The 18,535-nt window shown below is 26.4% G+C and overlaps 3 protein-coding genes across 3 annotated transcripts; 1 reads left to right on the top strand and 2 right to left on the bottom strand.

Moving 5' to 3' along the window:
• Positions 1-6,099: 6,099 nt before the first annotated feature.
• On the bottom strand, positions 6,100-10,036 carry LOC112691981 (sodium/hydrogen exchanger 8-like; the record flags this gene model as incomplete). Its single annotated transcript, XM_025566468.1, is given in 7 exon segments — positions 6,100-6,450; positions 6,520-6,691; positions 6,819-6,962; positions 7,037-7,120; positions 7,182-7,324; positions 8,305-8,616; positions 8,675-10,036. Coding segments are annotated over 6 exon segments (2,091 nt in total). The 5' UTR covers positions 9,942-10,036.
• A 252-nt stretch (positions 10,037-10,288) lies between these two features.
• LOC112691980 (aurora kinase C-like) lies at positions 10,289-13,935 on the top strand. The gene is made up of 2 exons (XM_025566467.1): positions 10,289-10,523; positions 12,842-13,935. Exon 2 carries the CDS (start codon positions 12,872-12,874, stop codon positions 13,793-13,795), a length of 924 nt encoding a protein of 307 aa, XP_025422252.1. The 5' UTR covers positions 10,289-10,523; positions 12,842-12,871; the 3' UTR covers positions 13,796-13,935.
• A 1,368-nt stretch (positions 13,936-15,303) lies between these two features.
• On the bottom strand, positions 15,304-17,261 carry LOC112691956. Its single transcript, XM_025566439.1, has 6 exons — positions 16,972-17,261; positions 16,789-16,873; positions 16,591-16,712; positions 15,913-15,951; positions 15,796-15,849; positions 15,304-15,737 (listed from the first exon to the last, which is right to left on the bottom strand). Exons 1-6 carry the CDS (start codon positions 17,021-17,023, stop codon positions 15,664-15,666), a joined length of 426 nt encoding a protein of 141 aa, XP_025422224.1. The 5' UTR covers positions 17,024-17,261; the 3' UTR covers positions 15,304-15,663.
• Positions 17,262-18,535: the final 1,274 nt, after the last annotated feature.

The following is an 18,535-nucleotide window of genomic DNA, read 5'->3' as shown; positions in this document are numbered from 1 at the left end:
TGCCCCCCCCCCCCCCAAAAAATGTTACACAGGTACGCCACTGCTTCCACCACTGCATATATTATATATTTATGGATACCTATATAACTTATAATATTATATTTTCCAATACTGTCTCATATAGTCGTATAATATTTATTCAGCTCGATGATAAGTTTAATAATTGTTAAATTATTCTTAGCAATCACTTTTTTTTAATAAACATATTAAATTAATATTTATACTTATTCATATACAGATTTTATAACGTTTGATAGGCTTTTGTTAAAATAAAAAATCACAAATAATAACAATAATGAATGGAAAAATACAATTATCTGACTAATGTGGTATTTTTTGATTTTATATTATACATGATACTAAAATATCTATTGAAAAGTATGGTGTATTTTATATAAACAACAGTCATTTCATTTTAGATTCCGAGTGAAATGAGAAATGTATATTATTTTATAACTAATATAAAAAGGCCAAGAAGAGATGGTTGGATACGATTGAGGATATGAGGGCTGGTGGTGTATGCGTAGGGGATGTAGAAAATTGAGACGAATGGGGAAGTTAAGGACAAGAGTGGCCGACCCCAAATAGTTGGGGGATTTTTTTCGCAATATTGGTCAATAATGGTACTTTAAGCACATTTTACAATGTCAATAAAACGATAACTACTACAAAAGGTATTTATTTTCAATTAACATATAATTCAATTAGGTATATAGTGTTTTAGTTAAGCGTGTTATATATTTTTCTCTTACTCATTTGTACATGTGTAAACACTAAACAGATTATTACTGACAAACTATAATCTTTTTTTTTAATAATATATTGTTCATTACTCTTTCTTTTGATGGCATAACTTATTTAAATTTGTTGAACAATGTAAACCATTTGTTTATAGTTTTTCTTGTAACACATCCTATCTAGTATGTATAAGTAATGTTTGAGTATGGATGATTGATAATAAAAAGAATCGAGTAATTTTTTTATGTTTTTTATTCTCTATCGTTATTATTATTTACATTTGAATAATGCAAATTTTTACAGACTCAATGCTCTAAATAAAATACTTTAATGGGTACCTTGTTTTTTTATTATTGCTTCTATTTTACGAAATTACGCATCACAATTAGTAAAGATTTTAATAATAGAATCGAGAAAAAATCAGGGTAGTTATTTTATTCATTACAGTTATACTTACCTAGGTACCTACTTGTGAGATCGTATGTAAACTTTTTTTAGTAGATTTTCCTAAGAATTTGGAGAGACTGAAAAATAAATATAATCGAAATAATATATTTTTTGCATGACTAATCTTGAACCATTTGAGTTACCTACCTATTATCATATTACCAACTAGTGTTAGATATTCAGATAATCAATTAAATTTTTTTAAATATATGTTTTGATTTTTTTATTATATTTTGTTTAGTATGTATGTAATTTCTGTTTGTTTTCAAGAATATTAACTTTTTTATTTATTCATTTTAATTGTATGATATTTTAAGGTAAATCTTAAGTTTTAAATTTAGGATACTTTGTTATAAATGTTTAACATCTATAATACTATGTAATTTGATGTCCTATTCTTTATCTAAGTATCTAAGTATATCACAATACACCTAATATGTACACATATAACATCTATAATTCTGTAATTATATTTGTACCTTTTATTGAAATGACATATTTGGAAATACAATCAATATTTATTTACATAAACTATTTTGAATTTATCTCAAATATTTTGAACGATATTAAAACAGTATTAAGACAGCATTTAAAATGAATTGACTTATAAAATAGAAATAAACACAGTGGTCACTATGCATATATAGTATTGTATAAATCAGTACATATATTTATGGAATATTTTTTTTTAATAAACAATATTAATTATACTTACTTATTACCTATTAAATAATGATTTTATAAAAAATGTAATTAAAATAAGAATTTATTAGAAATAATAATGACGAACAAATTCAAAATTATTAAAATATATTTATAATTCACATTAAAAAATGTAGGTATAGACATTTGGATAGTTTTCCAATATATATATATATATATATTAATATGTTGTATATGATATGCTATGTTATTATTATGTTTATTACAAGTGCACTATATAATGTTTATATAATGTTTATAAATTATATTCAGACTCAAAACTAAACGGTACTTACTACTTCCATTAACCTTAAAAAATTACATCCAAGATACATATAAATTGATCAAACATTTTCACAACAATTTTCAACTACCAGTCACATCAAATGCAATGCTTTTTTATTGGATAAACAATATTTTAAAAGTTTAAACTCATTGAAAAATTATAAGTATTATCTAGATTAGTGGTTCTTAAAAGAGGCAATACCACCCCCTTGGGGGCATTTCGGTCTCTCCGAATGAGCAATAATTTTAAAGGAGGCGCTGAGCTTTTTCAAACTCGGAAATGAAAAATAAAAATAATAAATCGTCAAGGAAGTATTATTTGATACAATTTTGATCACTGATACCAAGAGTCGTCAATTTTTCAAACGGTGGATGAATATTTTATGAGAAAAAATGTCCCCTTGACTAATATTATTGCATACGCAATGGATGGCGCTCCTTCAATGACCGGTCGTCATGTTGAGTTTATAGCCCACCTAAAAAAAAACCGTCCCAGATATTATTTGTGTTCATTGTGTTAAACGTCACCAACATTTAGCTGCAAAAAACTTAAGCAGTGTCTTGCACGAAACCCTTCAATTAGTCATAAAATCTGTAAACAAAATTAAAACAAATTCACTCAATTACCACATATTTCAAGAACTTTTTCATGATAATGATGAAGATTTTGAAAGATTACTTTTGCATACGGCAGTAAGGTGGCTTTCCAAAGGAAAATTGTTGTGTTTTTTTCGCATTATTTTACTCTATCATTGAATCTCTCGATAAAATTGATTCTGTCTTAGAGGACAATTAGAAGCAACGAAAAATGGAAATCGAGTAGGTACCTCACAGATATTTTTGAAAAAAATGAATGAAATAAATTTGAAGCTCCAAGAGAATAAGATGAACTTTATCAAGGCCAAAGGAATAATTTCCTTATTCATTTTTCAGTTCGATCTTTACAAAACAAACATAAATTGTCGAGAACTGAGTTAGTTTCCGAATCTCAATTCATGTTCAGACGCAAATGGTTCAGTTCCAGAAGAGAAAATTCTAATTTTCACTGATCATATTTTGCAGCTCAAAAAAGACATGAAATCAAGATTTCAAGACCTACTTCAGTTACAAATCTATAATTGGATTTTAGAACGATTTTCGTTTGAATCTGTAGAAGATCTCGAATCTTATTTACAAATGGAGTTTATCGATCTTAAGCACGATTGTGAGACACAACTTATTTTTAGGCTAGTCGGTTACGAGCTAGACTAGATCAAGCTTAAAGACACTTATCCACAACTATCAAAACATGTTAAATTGTTGCTTCTTTCTTTCTCGTCAACGTATGTAGTTGAAAAAGGATTCAGCGTTGTTGTTCAGATTTTTCCTAATAAAGAAATCGGTTGGACATTTGTAACAAAGGTGATCTACGTTTAGATTTGACCAATATCGAACCAGGCATCGTCACATTTGCAACTACTCATCAGGTTCAGGGCAATCATTGATAGGCATAATTTTTATATTTTATAATTTTTTTTTTCATAGTTAACTAAAATGTTTTTATAAAGTCAAATTTTTTTGTTAAGTGGAGTAAAATATAACCATTACTATTTTCTTAAGATAAGAGTTTTTACTTTAATTTAGTATACTGATGAATGAATATATATATATTTATAGGAAGAAAATTTAATTTTAAATAAGAGGGGAGCGTTAACAGAAAGTTATTATGATAAAGGGGTGCTGAACCAAAAGATTAAGAACCACTGATCTAGACTTAAAAAAATATATACAGATCCTTTACTAACTAAAGTTTAACACTCGCTTTCAATGCCTAACACATTAATTTCTAGAAATATATCCTCTTAAAATTCTCAAGTGTTAACTCATTTATGAACATATGAAAAATACATGGTAAGTATCATCATCAGCTTCTAAAGGCTAAGCCTTGTTGTTGTAGCCAATCATGTCTGTCAGATGCCATCCTTATGGTAAATATAATACTACTTTATTGTTTTATTTGTTTTTATCTGTTAGCATTTGGAAATTGTAACAATTATTCATGATTTTCAAGAGAGGAGGGGCGAAAAAAAAGCCAACACTCCCCCCATAACATTATTATATATATATTATATACATATAATATAAAATATACATTCATATTATAGGTATAAATTTATAATAATGTTTATATAACAACAATATTAACATACTTTAACATTAATCCATTAAAAAAAATATATAAATAAATTGATTTAAAAAATGTATCTTATAGTAATTTTAATATTAATATTAATAATTATTATATTTATAATAACATCTGTCATGAACAATCAAAACATAGAGTATGATAATACTAATAAAATATATCATTCGTGGATAAAAAAGAAAAATATTTTGTTATCAAATCATAAGTTCGAAAATTTGCAAATAGGTGTTGTTGGGCTGGCAATATACTTAATTTAAAATTATCTGAAGGGGAAAGGCGATCCTCCCCTTTATAACAGCCACAGATATTATATAATTCTCAATTATCTCACAATTATGTACTATGACCTGTTTTCTTTATCTAACATATATTTATCACTTTTTCTATAGATTTTATAAACTCTAAATCAGCAATTGACTACTACATCAGACTCTACATCAGAATTGAGTTGTGATATATCTTACATAAATATGACATAACATTTTTAATTTTCGAGCATTATCAAATATTTTCAATTATGCAAAAAACTTAATTGTTTTAAGTAAATCAAGTCTGGTTGTTCTAAAAAATTAAGTTTTTTTTTTTTTTTAGTTTGCCATTGTTCGCACATTACAGCAAAGTGATTACTTAAAAAAAATTTAAGTTTTATATACTTACTAATACAATCCAGTACCTATATTGCATTTATGCACACATTATTTATCCAAAAAATAATATAAAATTCAAAATATTAAATGTTGTATTTAACGTTAAAAATATTTTACAATAACATCACAGATAAATAACGTATATAAATTCAAAATATTAACTCATGACCCTAATTATTTTAGTTGGTAATAAAATAATAAATTCAGTATAAATGTATTTTCATAATAATCATTTACATTTAGTTTGTTGTCAAATTTACAAATTTCTATAGTATACATAATTTTGTCGCAAATATACCAAACAAAAAACATAAAACTATTACCACAAACGTAAATCTAAGAATAAGAATAATTAAAGCCTACTAAGAAATCATTATGAATTAATTCAACAGCTTACTACATAATTTGAGCAATTATTTAATAACTTGCTCTATTTTCAAACTATTAAATTTGGTTAATATTTTTGGATAACTGCAAAAAATATAATCATTTTGTTTTAGATAAAAATTTGTATATTTTATCACAAGAAAACAATATATCAACAAAATAATATAATTGATTATGATACAAAGAAAATTTTACTTAAATTAAAAGGTAACATTACGAAAAAACACTGCCAATTTATTTAATTTTTATTTCAAAAAAAATAAAAAAAATAGGCAACACTAATTTCTATTCGTCAGAAAATGGTTATTTTAATTGAATCTTAACAGAAGGAATAGTAAATATTCAGTTTAAATTTTAATAGTAGGGGAAAATATCTCAAATATTCTATTTATTTAACTTATAATGGTAGTAATAAAAAATAAATAACATATCATTTAAACAAAGCAGAAGCAGGCAAGAATATTTGATAGAATTACTTTTGTGAACATAAGCAAGCTCACACTAGAATAGTTTACTAGTGTACTTACTAATAAGCTCATTTTATACTTTATTTTGGTTATACAAAAATAGTTATATAATGGCACATGCAGCTTCATTCAAAATATATGATTTGTTTTTCGAGGCAATTATTTAATTATATAGAAACTGTAATAAATATAAGATAAACTAAATATTTAAACAAAACAAAAAAAATAAATAGAATGTCACATACTAAACAAAATTACATAAATTAAAATATCTATCACACTTTGTTTTAATATCAGACATAACAGTATAAAATTGTGCAATTACTTATTTTTTTAAAAAAATTCAGACTTTAAGCGTTAAAGTATACTTTAGATACAACAACTTTTCTGTAAGACACAATTCACAAGAATAGTTTTATTGTGAAATAGTGATTAGGAATAGTTGATATAATTCTATGAATATTTTTCTATTATAAAAATGTATACATTAAGTACAATGAGTAAAATAGTTGTTAATATTATTGTGGTTGGCCGGTCGTATGTGGTAAACTCGATGCAGACAAGCTCTGAATGTCACTTAACAAATTATTACCTGTAAAACAAAACTGTTATACTTGGAAGTTTTGTCGGTGTATCAACGACTGCGTTTCCCCTCCATTACTTTGCCTCACAATAGGTGGTTGCTGTAATTGTCAACTTGACTGACGACTAGTTGTCTGAGACTGTCCATTGTTTGTAATCTTATCATCATCTGATGCTGTTGGTGATATACGAATTGCTTGGTACCATTGATTTGTCAGATCAGTCATCTGAGTTTTACAGTCTTTCAATTCCTAAAAAAAAAAATTAATTGATATACAAATTAGTATAATTTAAATATATTTTTATATAACACTTGAAAGTATTTTTATTATAATAAACCTTATAATATTTTAATAATTTAATATATTTTACACTAACTTCTTGTGTAAAACGTCTAGTAAAGAATGGTATGAAATATCTTATGTCCAATTTAGCAAATCCACTAATTCTTGATTGTATAAAATTAACCTCCATTTCTTCTTCAGTTAGTTCTGATAAATGTTCAGAATCAATTGCTTGTCCCTAACATAATTTTACATAAATAATTACAAATATATTTAAAATTAAAATAATTATATAATATTTATTGAAATTACCCATTCTTTTGTTTTACTAAGAGATATAGCTTTGTCTTTTCTCCGTCTACGAGGTGTTCTCCCAGCTTTTGATGATTGCAAGATCTAAAAAAGAAAATCAAGACACTGATAATTTAATTCTACTTTATTAATAGCTATATATTACCTTCATTAGTGGCATTGTTGAACCACCAAACAATAAAGTCGTAACTAATATAATACACAACGTAGTTGTGATTATGACATGTCTAGTTTCATTACTAAATTCTAAATGCAATGATAACGCATATGAAATAGCTCCTCTTAGTCCTAAATAAATCGATAATAACATTTAAACGCAGTATTATAAAATTAAGTCCCCAACCAAAATGAATGTATTAATAATGAATACAGAACTGAATAATTAAATGGGAGTATTCTATCAAAATCTGAATCTTCTTTGATGTCTATTAATTTAAAACAAATATTAATAAATTCAATAAAGAAAACTTCTGCTTTTTGTGGGAAAATTCTAATCTGAGGAAATCATAAAATATTTGCCATCATTAATACAGCAACAGAGAATTTCAACACACGAAAAGAAGAACTTAAATAGAGAAGCTTTATTAAAACCGTATTTATAGTTTTCGGTATGATATCTTTGTAAAAATACAAGAATAATAGATTTTTTAAGTATAATGTTAGAAAAACATTTACTAAAATTAAACCATTTTTTTTTTATACTTATATATTTTTTTTTTTTTTTAATACTAAATGTTGCATACATTTTATGTTACCGATTCATTGGATATCTAGACAGAGGCGATTCATCAGGGGAAACTGAGACTACATCTCCCCTTAAATAAAAACAGCTACTTGTAAATAATTCTAATTAAAAAATATGTTATATGGTTTTTTTTATTTATTAATATAAATTGAAAACCACAAAACCTAAAATCTGTAAATAATTATTTCAATATAAATACTATTTTAGTAATTTCAATGACGGGTGCCGTTTCAGCAAAATTTCTAGACAAAATATACTAGCATTAATGAAATTGATTCATCATTAATTTTATTAATAGTAAAAAGGGATTTGAAGTGTAAAAAAATTAAATAATTTTTCTATAAATAAATTGATTCCAAAATTTGGCAATACTATTTCTTAATTCTTTAATTGACAAGCAATGTATTATAAAATAATAGAAGGAAGGGTAATTTAAATAATTAAAATTAGAGAAAAAAAATAGGAGCTTTAATCTAATGATCATCATAATTTATAATGAAGAGATTAGATAATAAAAACTTACCACTAAACCACATAATGAACATCATATGTTTAGTAATTTGATGTTCTCTGAATTTATTGCATAAATAAGCTAATGGGAATATGTTGCATGCACGTCCAATTAAACATAGAATTAAACTCCATATGACTAAAGCTGGTTCAAAGTGCAATCTGAAACTAAATAATGCTAATCCAAGATAAGCAAATACACAAGTTTCAGCAATAAATGCCAATGTTCTCATAGTCTGTTGCATAGTAATTTGTGTGACCGTTGACAGATTAAAATGAGTATAATGTGACATAACAATTCCATTGAACAGAATAGCCATAATTCCTAGAATAAACAATTCATTATATAAAATGAATAAGAAAGTGAGTATAAATAATTTTACCTGACAAATGTATGCCTTCAGCTAAAACATAAGGAGCATAAGTAAACACCAGCATCATAGCAAATTCTAATGAAGGTGTTTTCCTTAGGTCTACATATTTCAACAGTAGAGCACTAATTAAGGCAAATATTACTCCAATGCCAGCCGAAGCAAAAAACATCAAACAGAACTGTTTAATGCCAGTTAATACGGCTTCAGAAGTACTCATAGCAGGTCCATTTGATTGTAATACTGATGTAGTCAGCACAATTGCAATTGCATCATTTAATATACTTTCACCAAACACTAACATATTTAATACAGGATCTACATCCAATGCATGAAAAATAGCAACTGTGGCCACTGGATCAACAGCTGAAATCAATGATCCGAATGCAAAGCTTTCAACAAAACTTAATTTGTAGGCTACTTGTGCCAGACCAAGAACATATACGCCAGCACCAATAACCAAGGCTGAAATGGTAGTGCCAATAATAGCAAACACTAAAATAGAACCAATATTTTGAAAAAAATTTCCTTTATGTAAATTGTAGCCGGATTCGAAAATAATGGGAGGTAAAAGCACAAGGAAAAATGCTGTGGGCGAGAATGCTTCCTCATTACGCCAGTTGGCAATATGCTGTTCAGACATAAGGTTAATTATAAGACCGATAACGGCACCCAGGAATACAATAACTACACTTTCAGGTAAATACTGGAAATGTGTCGAAAGCATGAGATGTATGAGGAGTATGCCCAAAGCAAGAACACTGAGTACAAAGAAGATGGCGATTGAACTGTTGCGCTCTTCTTCAGCCGAACCCTTTTTTGGAAGCACAGGTTCACCAGACGTGATGGATGTCGATTTTTCTGTAGCATTGATGACATAAGTCTCGTTCGAAGGAACTTCCACAGAAGTTGACGTATCCATATTGGTGGTGTTGTTGGCCTGCGTTTCATTGTTATTGACAACCGTTGTACTAGAAGAATTCAATGGATTCGTGTTGTCTGTGGTCACAACTTCTTTGGGCTGGTTTTCCTGGGTAGCATTGCCATGACATAAGGCATAGAGAAGCACCACGAGGAAATATAGTGATGCCTTCATGGCGGAACTCCAATAACACTCACCCAGACGCCCGTGAGATACAGCAAATTGCACGGTCACACGTTTGGATATCGGTGCGAGGCGGTCACATACACGAATAAAAGGAGAAACAACTACGCTCGGGTTTATGTCGGTGATACCGACATAGTTCACGCACGAATTAGTCAACGTACGATTAGGCATACAATATTCATTTTCGAGTGTTGCGTATTATTACTTATTATTGTTTTTTTTTTTTTTTTCTAGCCGAAACAAACGCACATACGGAAATATTTTAATGATAAATACCTATGATAAAACATATGCCCACAGTTTATATAAATATATATATTCTTATAATCTCTGGTTCGACTTACTTCTGACCCTGGGTCGTGGTACCATAGAGAGAACAAAATTATTTCAAAAGTGATAACTGATATGCGAGACAGTTAAAATATGATAACGTTGGAATCACTGGCCAACGGGAATGCCGTATTTTGAATGCAACCGAATGCACGCGTCCCATTGGTCACTACCGACCACCAACCTTAACTGAACGGTTTCCTAATTCCTTAACCGTCCACTACTACGCTGGGTATTCACTATTATATTTTTTATGTGCAAGTTTAATATTTTAGTATTTTAGTTTAAAGTGAATCCCTATTATTATTGTTAATTATATATTCTATTCCATGGGTTAAACTGTTTGTGATATTATTAGTGTTTAGCCGAAATACGATTCTCAAGAGCTGTACGGACTACGGAGTTGGGCATCATTCTGATCTGGTGAGTTGTATACTATTATATTTCAGAAAATTAATGTAAATTTGTAATATTTAAGTTTTAAAATAGTGCTTTGTTATAAATAGTGTTTGGCATGTAAGGCCTTACTTTTTAGCAATTTTATGATAATTTTCATGCAACATTAAATGTGTTTTTATCTGAAGTTAGGATTTTGCAATTTGGTATACTGTGAATGAGCATTTCATTCAATAAAACATATATTAACTTCTCTGTAATTGATGCATATATACATATACAAAGGTGGGCATTAACTAGTTAAAAATTTAATATTTTTTTTTCTCTATTAACTTTTAACTTATTGAGTTAAAATTATGAATTGTTAACTGTTAACCTTTTACTTAAAGATCTTGTGTTCTCATAATTTAAATTAACTCGAGTTAATTATTTTCATTAACTTGCCCACCTTTGTTATGTACATAATTAATAAATTTATTTATTTAATTATAATTCGTTACATTAAGTTTTGATTAACCATGGTTTTTTATTTATCCATATGACTCCTCTCTACCATAACCCTGGATAATTATGTTAGGAGAATTAGTTATGAATTAAGTTAGTAATTTAATTCTCATAAACCAATCAGTTATTGATTATAGCAAAATTTACTTTTTAAGTATATTTTGGTAACATTAGCTACATATTTATATAACAGGGGTGGCCAACGTGTCTATGTACACGAGCCACATGTATTAATAAGATTATATTAAGAGTCAAATTCGTCTGCAAAAATACTGATAGGGCGGTACTCAATAGCATAATTCCATTTATTTTATTTATCTGTCTTTAAAAGTATTATTTTGTTTGCTAGTACTCAGTAATTGACAAACTACGGACGACAATCAATTTCTTCATAAAGTGTTGCTGCGTATTTTGTCGTGTTTGTCTTCGTGTTCGTATTTGTTTTCGTAGCTTGTGTCAGTTCATTTATTAGTGATCGTATTTGTGGTATAATTTTCTTAAATAAATAAATATGCAGAAAGAAAAACAATTAAATTTAATTAGTCGCTTGAGAGGTTTCATTTCGGAATTTGGTAGTAGTGTAGTAAATATGTGCAAGATTTGTTTTTTTTTTTTTTTTTTTTTTTTTATTAAATTTGTATTAATACGTCTTTTAACTAAAAATGAATGTATATTTAAGCGCATATTTTTAAGATTTTAACTACAAAATCCCGAGCCCTGATTATAAGTATTAATATACTCGTAATTAATAATATACGTATTGTTATTTTTTAATATATTTTTAAAGTAAAAATTCTAATTTTCATGACAGCAAACTCATCAATAACAGCTGATAGATTATCCATAAATTGTCCCCTTATTTTCCTATCTATGGAAAGTAATATCAAATCGTTTAGTCTAGAACTTTTCATAGTTTATCTGAGGTATATTTTTATTCCTCTCATTGTTGAAAAGCTTCTTTCCGTTGAAGCACTTGATACAGGAATTATAATAATTTCCTTTTTTTAATTCTTCGAATCCAATTGATAAGTTTATACTCATACTTGATTTAACAGTTCGGAAAGACCATTACTAGATGAAAATAATATTTTACCTATTGCAGATTGATATTTTAATTGAATGAGAAATTCATCAGACCGATAAAATGGAAATTTTTTTGCTAAATTACATAATGTTTTAGTCTAAAAATTCTTTTGACATTTTGGTCTAATACACCTAAAACTACATAAAGCTCACCATTTTCATCAAATCACCTGTTAATAAAACTTTATATTTTCTACTCCATTTACCAGTATAAAAATATTGGCAATCAATAAGAATACAAAAATGTTTGTATAGGAATCCATACCGTGTACTAATTATACTAATATTTAACTTTTATTAGGTACCTTTATGTATATGGATGTAGTATAAAATTAAAATTTAATTAAAGATATATCTTATTAAAACAATATGTATCTACAAAATTTTGCTAAATATCTATTATCTTTTTCATATAGGTTTAGTTAGTATATTTTCTACTGGATAGTAGTGTTGGAGGAGTAATTTTTGGTGAAAATAAATTAATTTTAAATTCTAATAAAATAGGTTTGACCCAGTATACTATAAAATTATATACTATATATATATATATCCTTCTAGAAGTAGCACATTAACAGATCTTGTATAAAAAAAATACTATACTTTTGACTGCAAGTCAAAACTGCTTTTCAATTATAATAGGATATCTTTATTTTTAATTATATGAAATCTGCCCTATCCAAAACAATTACCCTACTGGATAGTTATGTTATGTTAGTTAAATTTGTTGTACTCTAATATAAACATTTTTATTATTTCAGTTTTATTTGCTGATTTTCAATCATCTTATCATGAAGACAGAAATAGAAGAAAACAATAAAACTAAACCTAAAAATGAAGTTGCTAAAAATATTGAAAAAATTATGAAAGAAATTAGATCTAATCGTCCTCCAAATTTTCAGTGGAAATTAAATGATTTTGAAATTGGAACACCTCTTGGCCGTGGAAAATTTGGTCGTGTTTATCTTGCTAGAGAAAAAAGAACAGAATATATGGTTGCATTAAAAATGATGTTTAAATCAGAATTGGTAAAAGACCATATGGAACATCAAGTACGACGAGAAATTGAAATTCAAACCCATCTTAACCATCCAAACATTCTGAAAATGCTTACATATTTTTGGGATGAAAAAAAAATATATTTAATATTAGAGTTTGCCCAAGAAGGTGAGGTATTTAAAGTATTGAATGCACAACCACATAAACGTTTTAATGAACCAACTGCTGCATATTACTTACGTCAAGTGGCTGATGCTCTAAGATATTGTCATTCTCAAAGTGTTATTCACAGAGATATAAAACCTGAGAATCTTTTATTATTTAGTAATCATGTTATTAAATTGGCAGATTTTGGTTGGTCTGTACATGCACCATCCAAAAGTCGAAGTACTATGTGTGGAACTGTTGATTATTTACCACCAGAGATGGTTGACACCAAAACTTATAATGAATATGTAGACAACTGGTGTTTGGGAGTGTTATGTTATGAATTTTTATGTGGATCTCCTCCATTTGAAAGTTCAGAACAGTCTGAAACTTTCAGAAAAATTAGATCTGTAATTTATGGTTTTAAACCTCACATGACTGATAGTTCTAGAGATCTGGTTTCAAAACTTTTGGTTAAAATACCTAAAAGCAGATTACCTCTAAAAGATGTGATGCAACATCCTTGGATTGCAACAAATTGTGAAATATTTACTAAAACAAAACTATAATCAGTTTTATAAATAATCTATGTTAGCTACTCTGCTGGCTTGACTCAATGTTTATACTGAATTGAGTATTTATATATTGTATATTTTCAATTAGTTCATTATTTTTTAGTAAAGGAAATGGTTTTATTCATAATTTATACAATTAAGATAAGTGAATTTCATATAAAATGTAATGTAGTATTAATATAGTATATTAATTAACATGATTAACTATACATTTTAATAAATTGTTCATATTCTGTATTATAATAACTAAAATATTCTGTTTTATTTGAAAAATATGATGTACCAACATAAATGCTTGATTTCCATTTACTGTACTATTGTCTATTAATTATTAACAACTGTTTATTATCTACCAATTATTGAAAATGATATATTTCATTTTACAATTTAAATAATCAATTTTGTAAAATAAATTATTGTTTATATGCCATTAATAAAGATATTAGACTAAATATTGAAGTTGAAAGAATAATAAAAGTAGCAAAATCCAAATCAAGATCCTAAAATGTTTCTTTTAAAAAAATAATTTATGAAATATATAATTTATTACATTTTAAAAAGTAAAATAAGATTATTAAAATTATGGGCACATATCAAAATATAATAAATTATATCAAACCACTGATTCAACTGCCCCAACAAAAAAGGTCGTAACTCATTTGTTCTAACTTTTCAGTATGAGTAAAATGAACATTACAATTCATATTTTTATTCTATTTTTAAACGCACATTTTCAAAAATAACATCAATAGTTCAATGAAAGATACCGAAATTATTACAAGTTTCAGTTTTTAAAGAAAAAAAATAGTTGAGTTACGACCTTTTTTGTTGGGGCAGTCAAATTATCCATTCAAATTACCAAATTTTACTTCAATAAAATATATACACATTTTCTATGTATTTAAAATATATATTTTAGCAACTTTAACTATCTACTCAAGTATTATTCATATAACCCAATTAATCATTACCAACAACAAAACAACAAAATTTGATCACTGATTAACTATTGTACATTTTACATATTTATAAAAATGTATCTATTTTACTTTACACCTTCATATGAATTGTAATCTATACTAAATGACATGTTTAAGAATATAAAAAGCTAATTTATTCAACAACAAACCATTGAATTAATATTTTTTAAATATAATAATTCCTAGGAACTAATTAATAACATTTTATTGATAAAGAAGCAAGTCGTATTACAATTGAATTCCTACTTTGTATATTCCTTTCAATTTACATAATGTTTAAAAATAAATCACGGATAAATGAAGGAAAAATGTTTGAAAGAAATATTGTAAATAAATTAAATAAAGCCAATATCAAAAGTGTTGACATTTATATAGCAATTGTTTAAGAAAAAAATTATTAACAGATAAAAACATTTGTTTTAATCGCAGGGAGTTTAAATTTCAAACAGCAAAAATTATTTTTAAAAATAAATGATTGCACATTATTATTTATTTTTTTTTTTTTTATACAAATTTCAGTCTTGTTCAGATAACACACAACATAAATTTGTATAATAATAATTAATAATAATAATAAAAAAAATAATAACTATAAACAAAACAGTACATTTAAAGAAACAACAATAAACTAATCAATACTTGCACAAAATTTAAAGTTGGTAATTGTATAACATTGATTCTACTATGTAATACTACATCACTACTAGCTTCCATATTTCCCTTCCCATCCCATTCAGTGTCTAAAGACATCGATTAATTTCTACAATTTGTGACACAATATTGACTAATCATACGCGTGTGTTCAAATGTCTTCGATACATTATGAGCTATGGGCAAGTTTGGTAAAATTATTTCTAATAAATAATTTAAAGTATGAAAGATTTACGGCACAGACTTGGTGATATTGTTATACAAACGTTTGATCCAGTATGTATCCAAATCAAATGCTTGAAATCCTGAGCAAAAAAAAAAAAACTAAATTTTACATAATCAATTTTAAATTCAAATATATACCATTTAAAACTTCTGTAGTATTTTCAGGTTTGAAGTAAACAATTTTTTGTGAACCTAATAAAATTAAAATAAGATATTAAATACATTAATTTTTAATATCTACTATAAATTATATACTTTTGGATGAATCTTCATCTTCTATAACTGAATGCCAAGCTAAAACAAAAATCATATTAAGTCAATGTACTTGATTAAAATATTAATATACATATTTTTAAATATAATTGTGTTAATTTTATAATTACCTAAATGCAATACAATAGTAGATTGTTAAAAAATAAACAAAGAATATATTTTTCTAAATTTTAATTAACAACCTACTTTATAATAATACATACCCAACAATACAATATTATAATTAACTAGTTAAAAAGTAGTAGAATATAATAATAAATTTAAAAGTATACATATTAATAAAATGTATTAGATTAATAGTGAATTAAAATACATATTTATTATATAACAAAGATGTTAATCATTAACTTTATTATTAACAAAGTTACGGTTCAGATGCTCGATTTTCTAAAGTTAGTGTAAGTAGAGAAAATACTAATTTGTAGTTTTGAAGTAGTTAAAACTATATATATATATATATTTGTATAAATTAATAAATTTTCAATATTAACTAATAAAATATGAAAAAAATCTATAGTGGATAAAAAAAAAGTGAATTAAATAAGATCAGCTTAAAATTGGTTAGTTGATACAACATATTACAATTAATGATAATTTTTACATTTAAGCTTAGTAATATTTTAAATAAAATGTATTTTAAAACATAAAATGTATACTTACATTGATTCATATAATGTATGAGTTTTTCATGTTGGGGACTTAAAATATCTTGATGTGGAGGTTGACACTTGTTTAAAGCTTTACGATGACTGTTTGAATGGAATACTGGCTTTGGTTCAGGGCTGTTGAGTTGAAGTTAAACAGACGATTTGAAAAAACACTAGATAAGATGTACATTGTACTATATTTTATACATACGATGGTAATTCTTCTTCTTCTGTCCCATTAACTTTTTTTAGATTTTCTCGAAAAGAATCTAGCCGATCAAAACTATGGCGAACACCTGAAGAGAAAAAGGATAAAATCCATGTTTCGGTAGTATAAATTTCATGTTATAAATAGGTAACCTTCTAGGTATTTTAAATAATAATATGAACTCACCTCTTCTAGTTTTTGCCGTCATGTATTTGCTCGGTGTTTTTACAGCGTACATTACGTCGAGTTTGATTTGAAGTATTCACGTGTGATCAGGGATATTCAAAATAAAAATAAGTGTTTTTGAATAACAAAAAAAATGTATAAGGCAAAAAGAAACATTTAAATAACGTGAAGAGTTAGGAACTTCCCTCGGTGAGAATTTTTCACGAATGAACTAAGAAACGATATTCGATTAAAACATAACGGTTCTATTGATGTTGTTAACGATTATTTTATCAGTTGCAATTTCTTAAAAACTCGAAGGACGATATTTAACATAGATAATAGAAGAATGAATAGGCCATTACAACTTATCACACGGGAATAAATATTTATTTTGAGGTTACAAGGGGTCTTATTAATTATCAAAATGTCAAATTGTAAATTTAAATAATCAATAACTATAATAGGTGTTTTTTTATATTCAGTTCTTTTCGTTATTCATCATATTTTATATTTAATGTTAATTTTTAATATTAATATTGAATAACAAAATCATACTTATATTTACTTATAATTTATAATTAAAATGATATTACCTATGTCGAATTTTAAATAAATATATAAATCACAATTTGGATCCATAAGTCGGTATAATGACAATATTTAATACACATTATTTACTTATGACTAAAATGAATAAGCTTTGGTAACTTAGCTCGGGTACGTTTTTCCTTAATATTGTTATCATTTATTTTTCTAATTTCGTGAAAAATACGAATGTCAACATATTTATTGATTGTTAAATTTATTAAATTATCTCTGTGCATATGCTTATTTAAAAATGATTCTTGTCCTGTGCAATATGGAATTGTTTCTTCTATTATCTATGATTGTGACGGGCGCGTGATTTGATAATGCCGCTACTTAGTTTTCGTTTAATTTTTCTTCGGGATTCCACGTATCGCGGAAGGCGCGAACGGGGGTGCTGAAACCGCTGAAAATCGATGGTGTTTCACCGTCTAAAAAAAAAAAACCGGGGTGCTAAAAGTTTTCTCTTACCCCCCCCCCCCTAGTTATGTCTAAGGTTAATGAATTACCATTGCTTATTTTACGAATTTATCAATACGAATTAATGGTTAACAAGACCACCCAATACTTTAGCACTAAATTTTAAATGTATTTCAAATATTCTGTAAAAACGTATAACGATAGTACAACGGAGCTTTTCTACCTACCAAGTGCAAAACATACTAAATGCGTAGGCAAATATCGGCTCAACTGTAATGTAATAAAACTATTATTCTTCAATAAAACTATACACGTCACACCAACTCAGCTATGTACAATTTGACTTGTTTTCTTATTAAATTGGTATATTTAAACGTACATTTTATGTTCGAGTTTCTATTTTGTTATTGTCAAACTCAATAAAGTAAATAAAATATACTTCATTATATATTATTTTAATTGATTTTATTATATTTAGGTACAATTTTCATAATATACATATTATACAGTATATCTATAATGACGTAAATTTTACAAATCTTCAACATATTGTTTTTGATACATCATTCGATGATTA

This window comes from Sipha flava, unplaced genomic scaffold (assembly GCF_003268045.1).
Source record: "Sipha flava isolate LNK unplaced genomic scaffold, YSA_version1 68_pilon_pilon, whole genome shotgun sequence".
Lineage (NCBI taxonomy): Eukaryota > Metazoa > Arthropoda > Insecta > Hemiptera > Aphididae > Sipha > Sipha flava.
The sequence above is the reverse complement of the archived record's forward strand: the minus strand, read 5'-3'. Positions and strand labels throughout refer to the sequence as shown.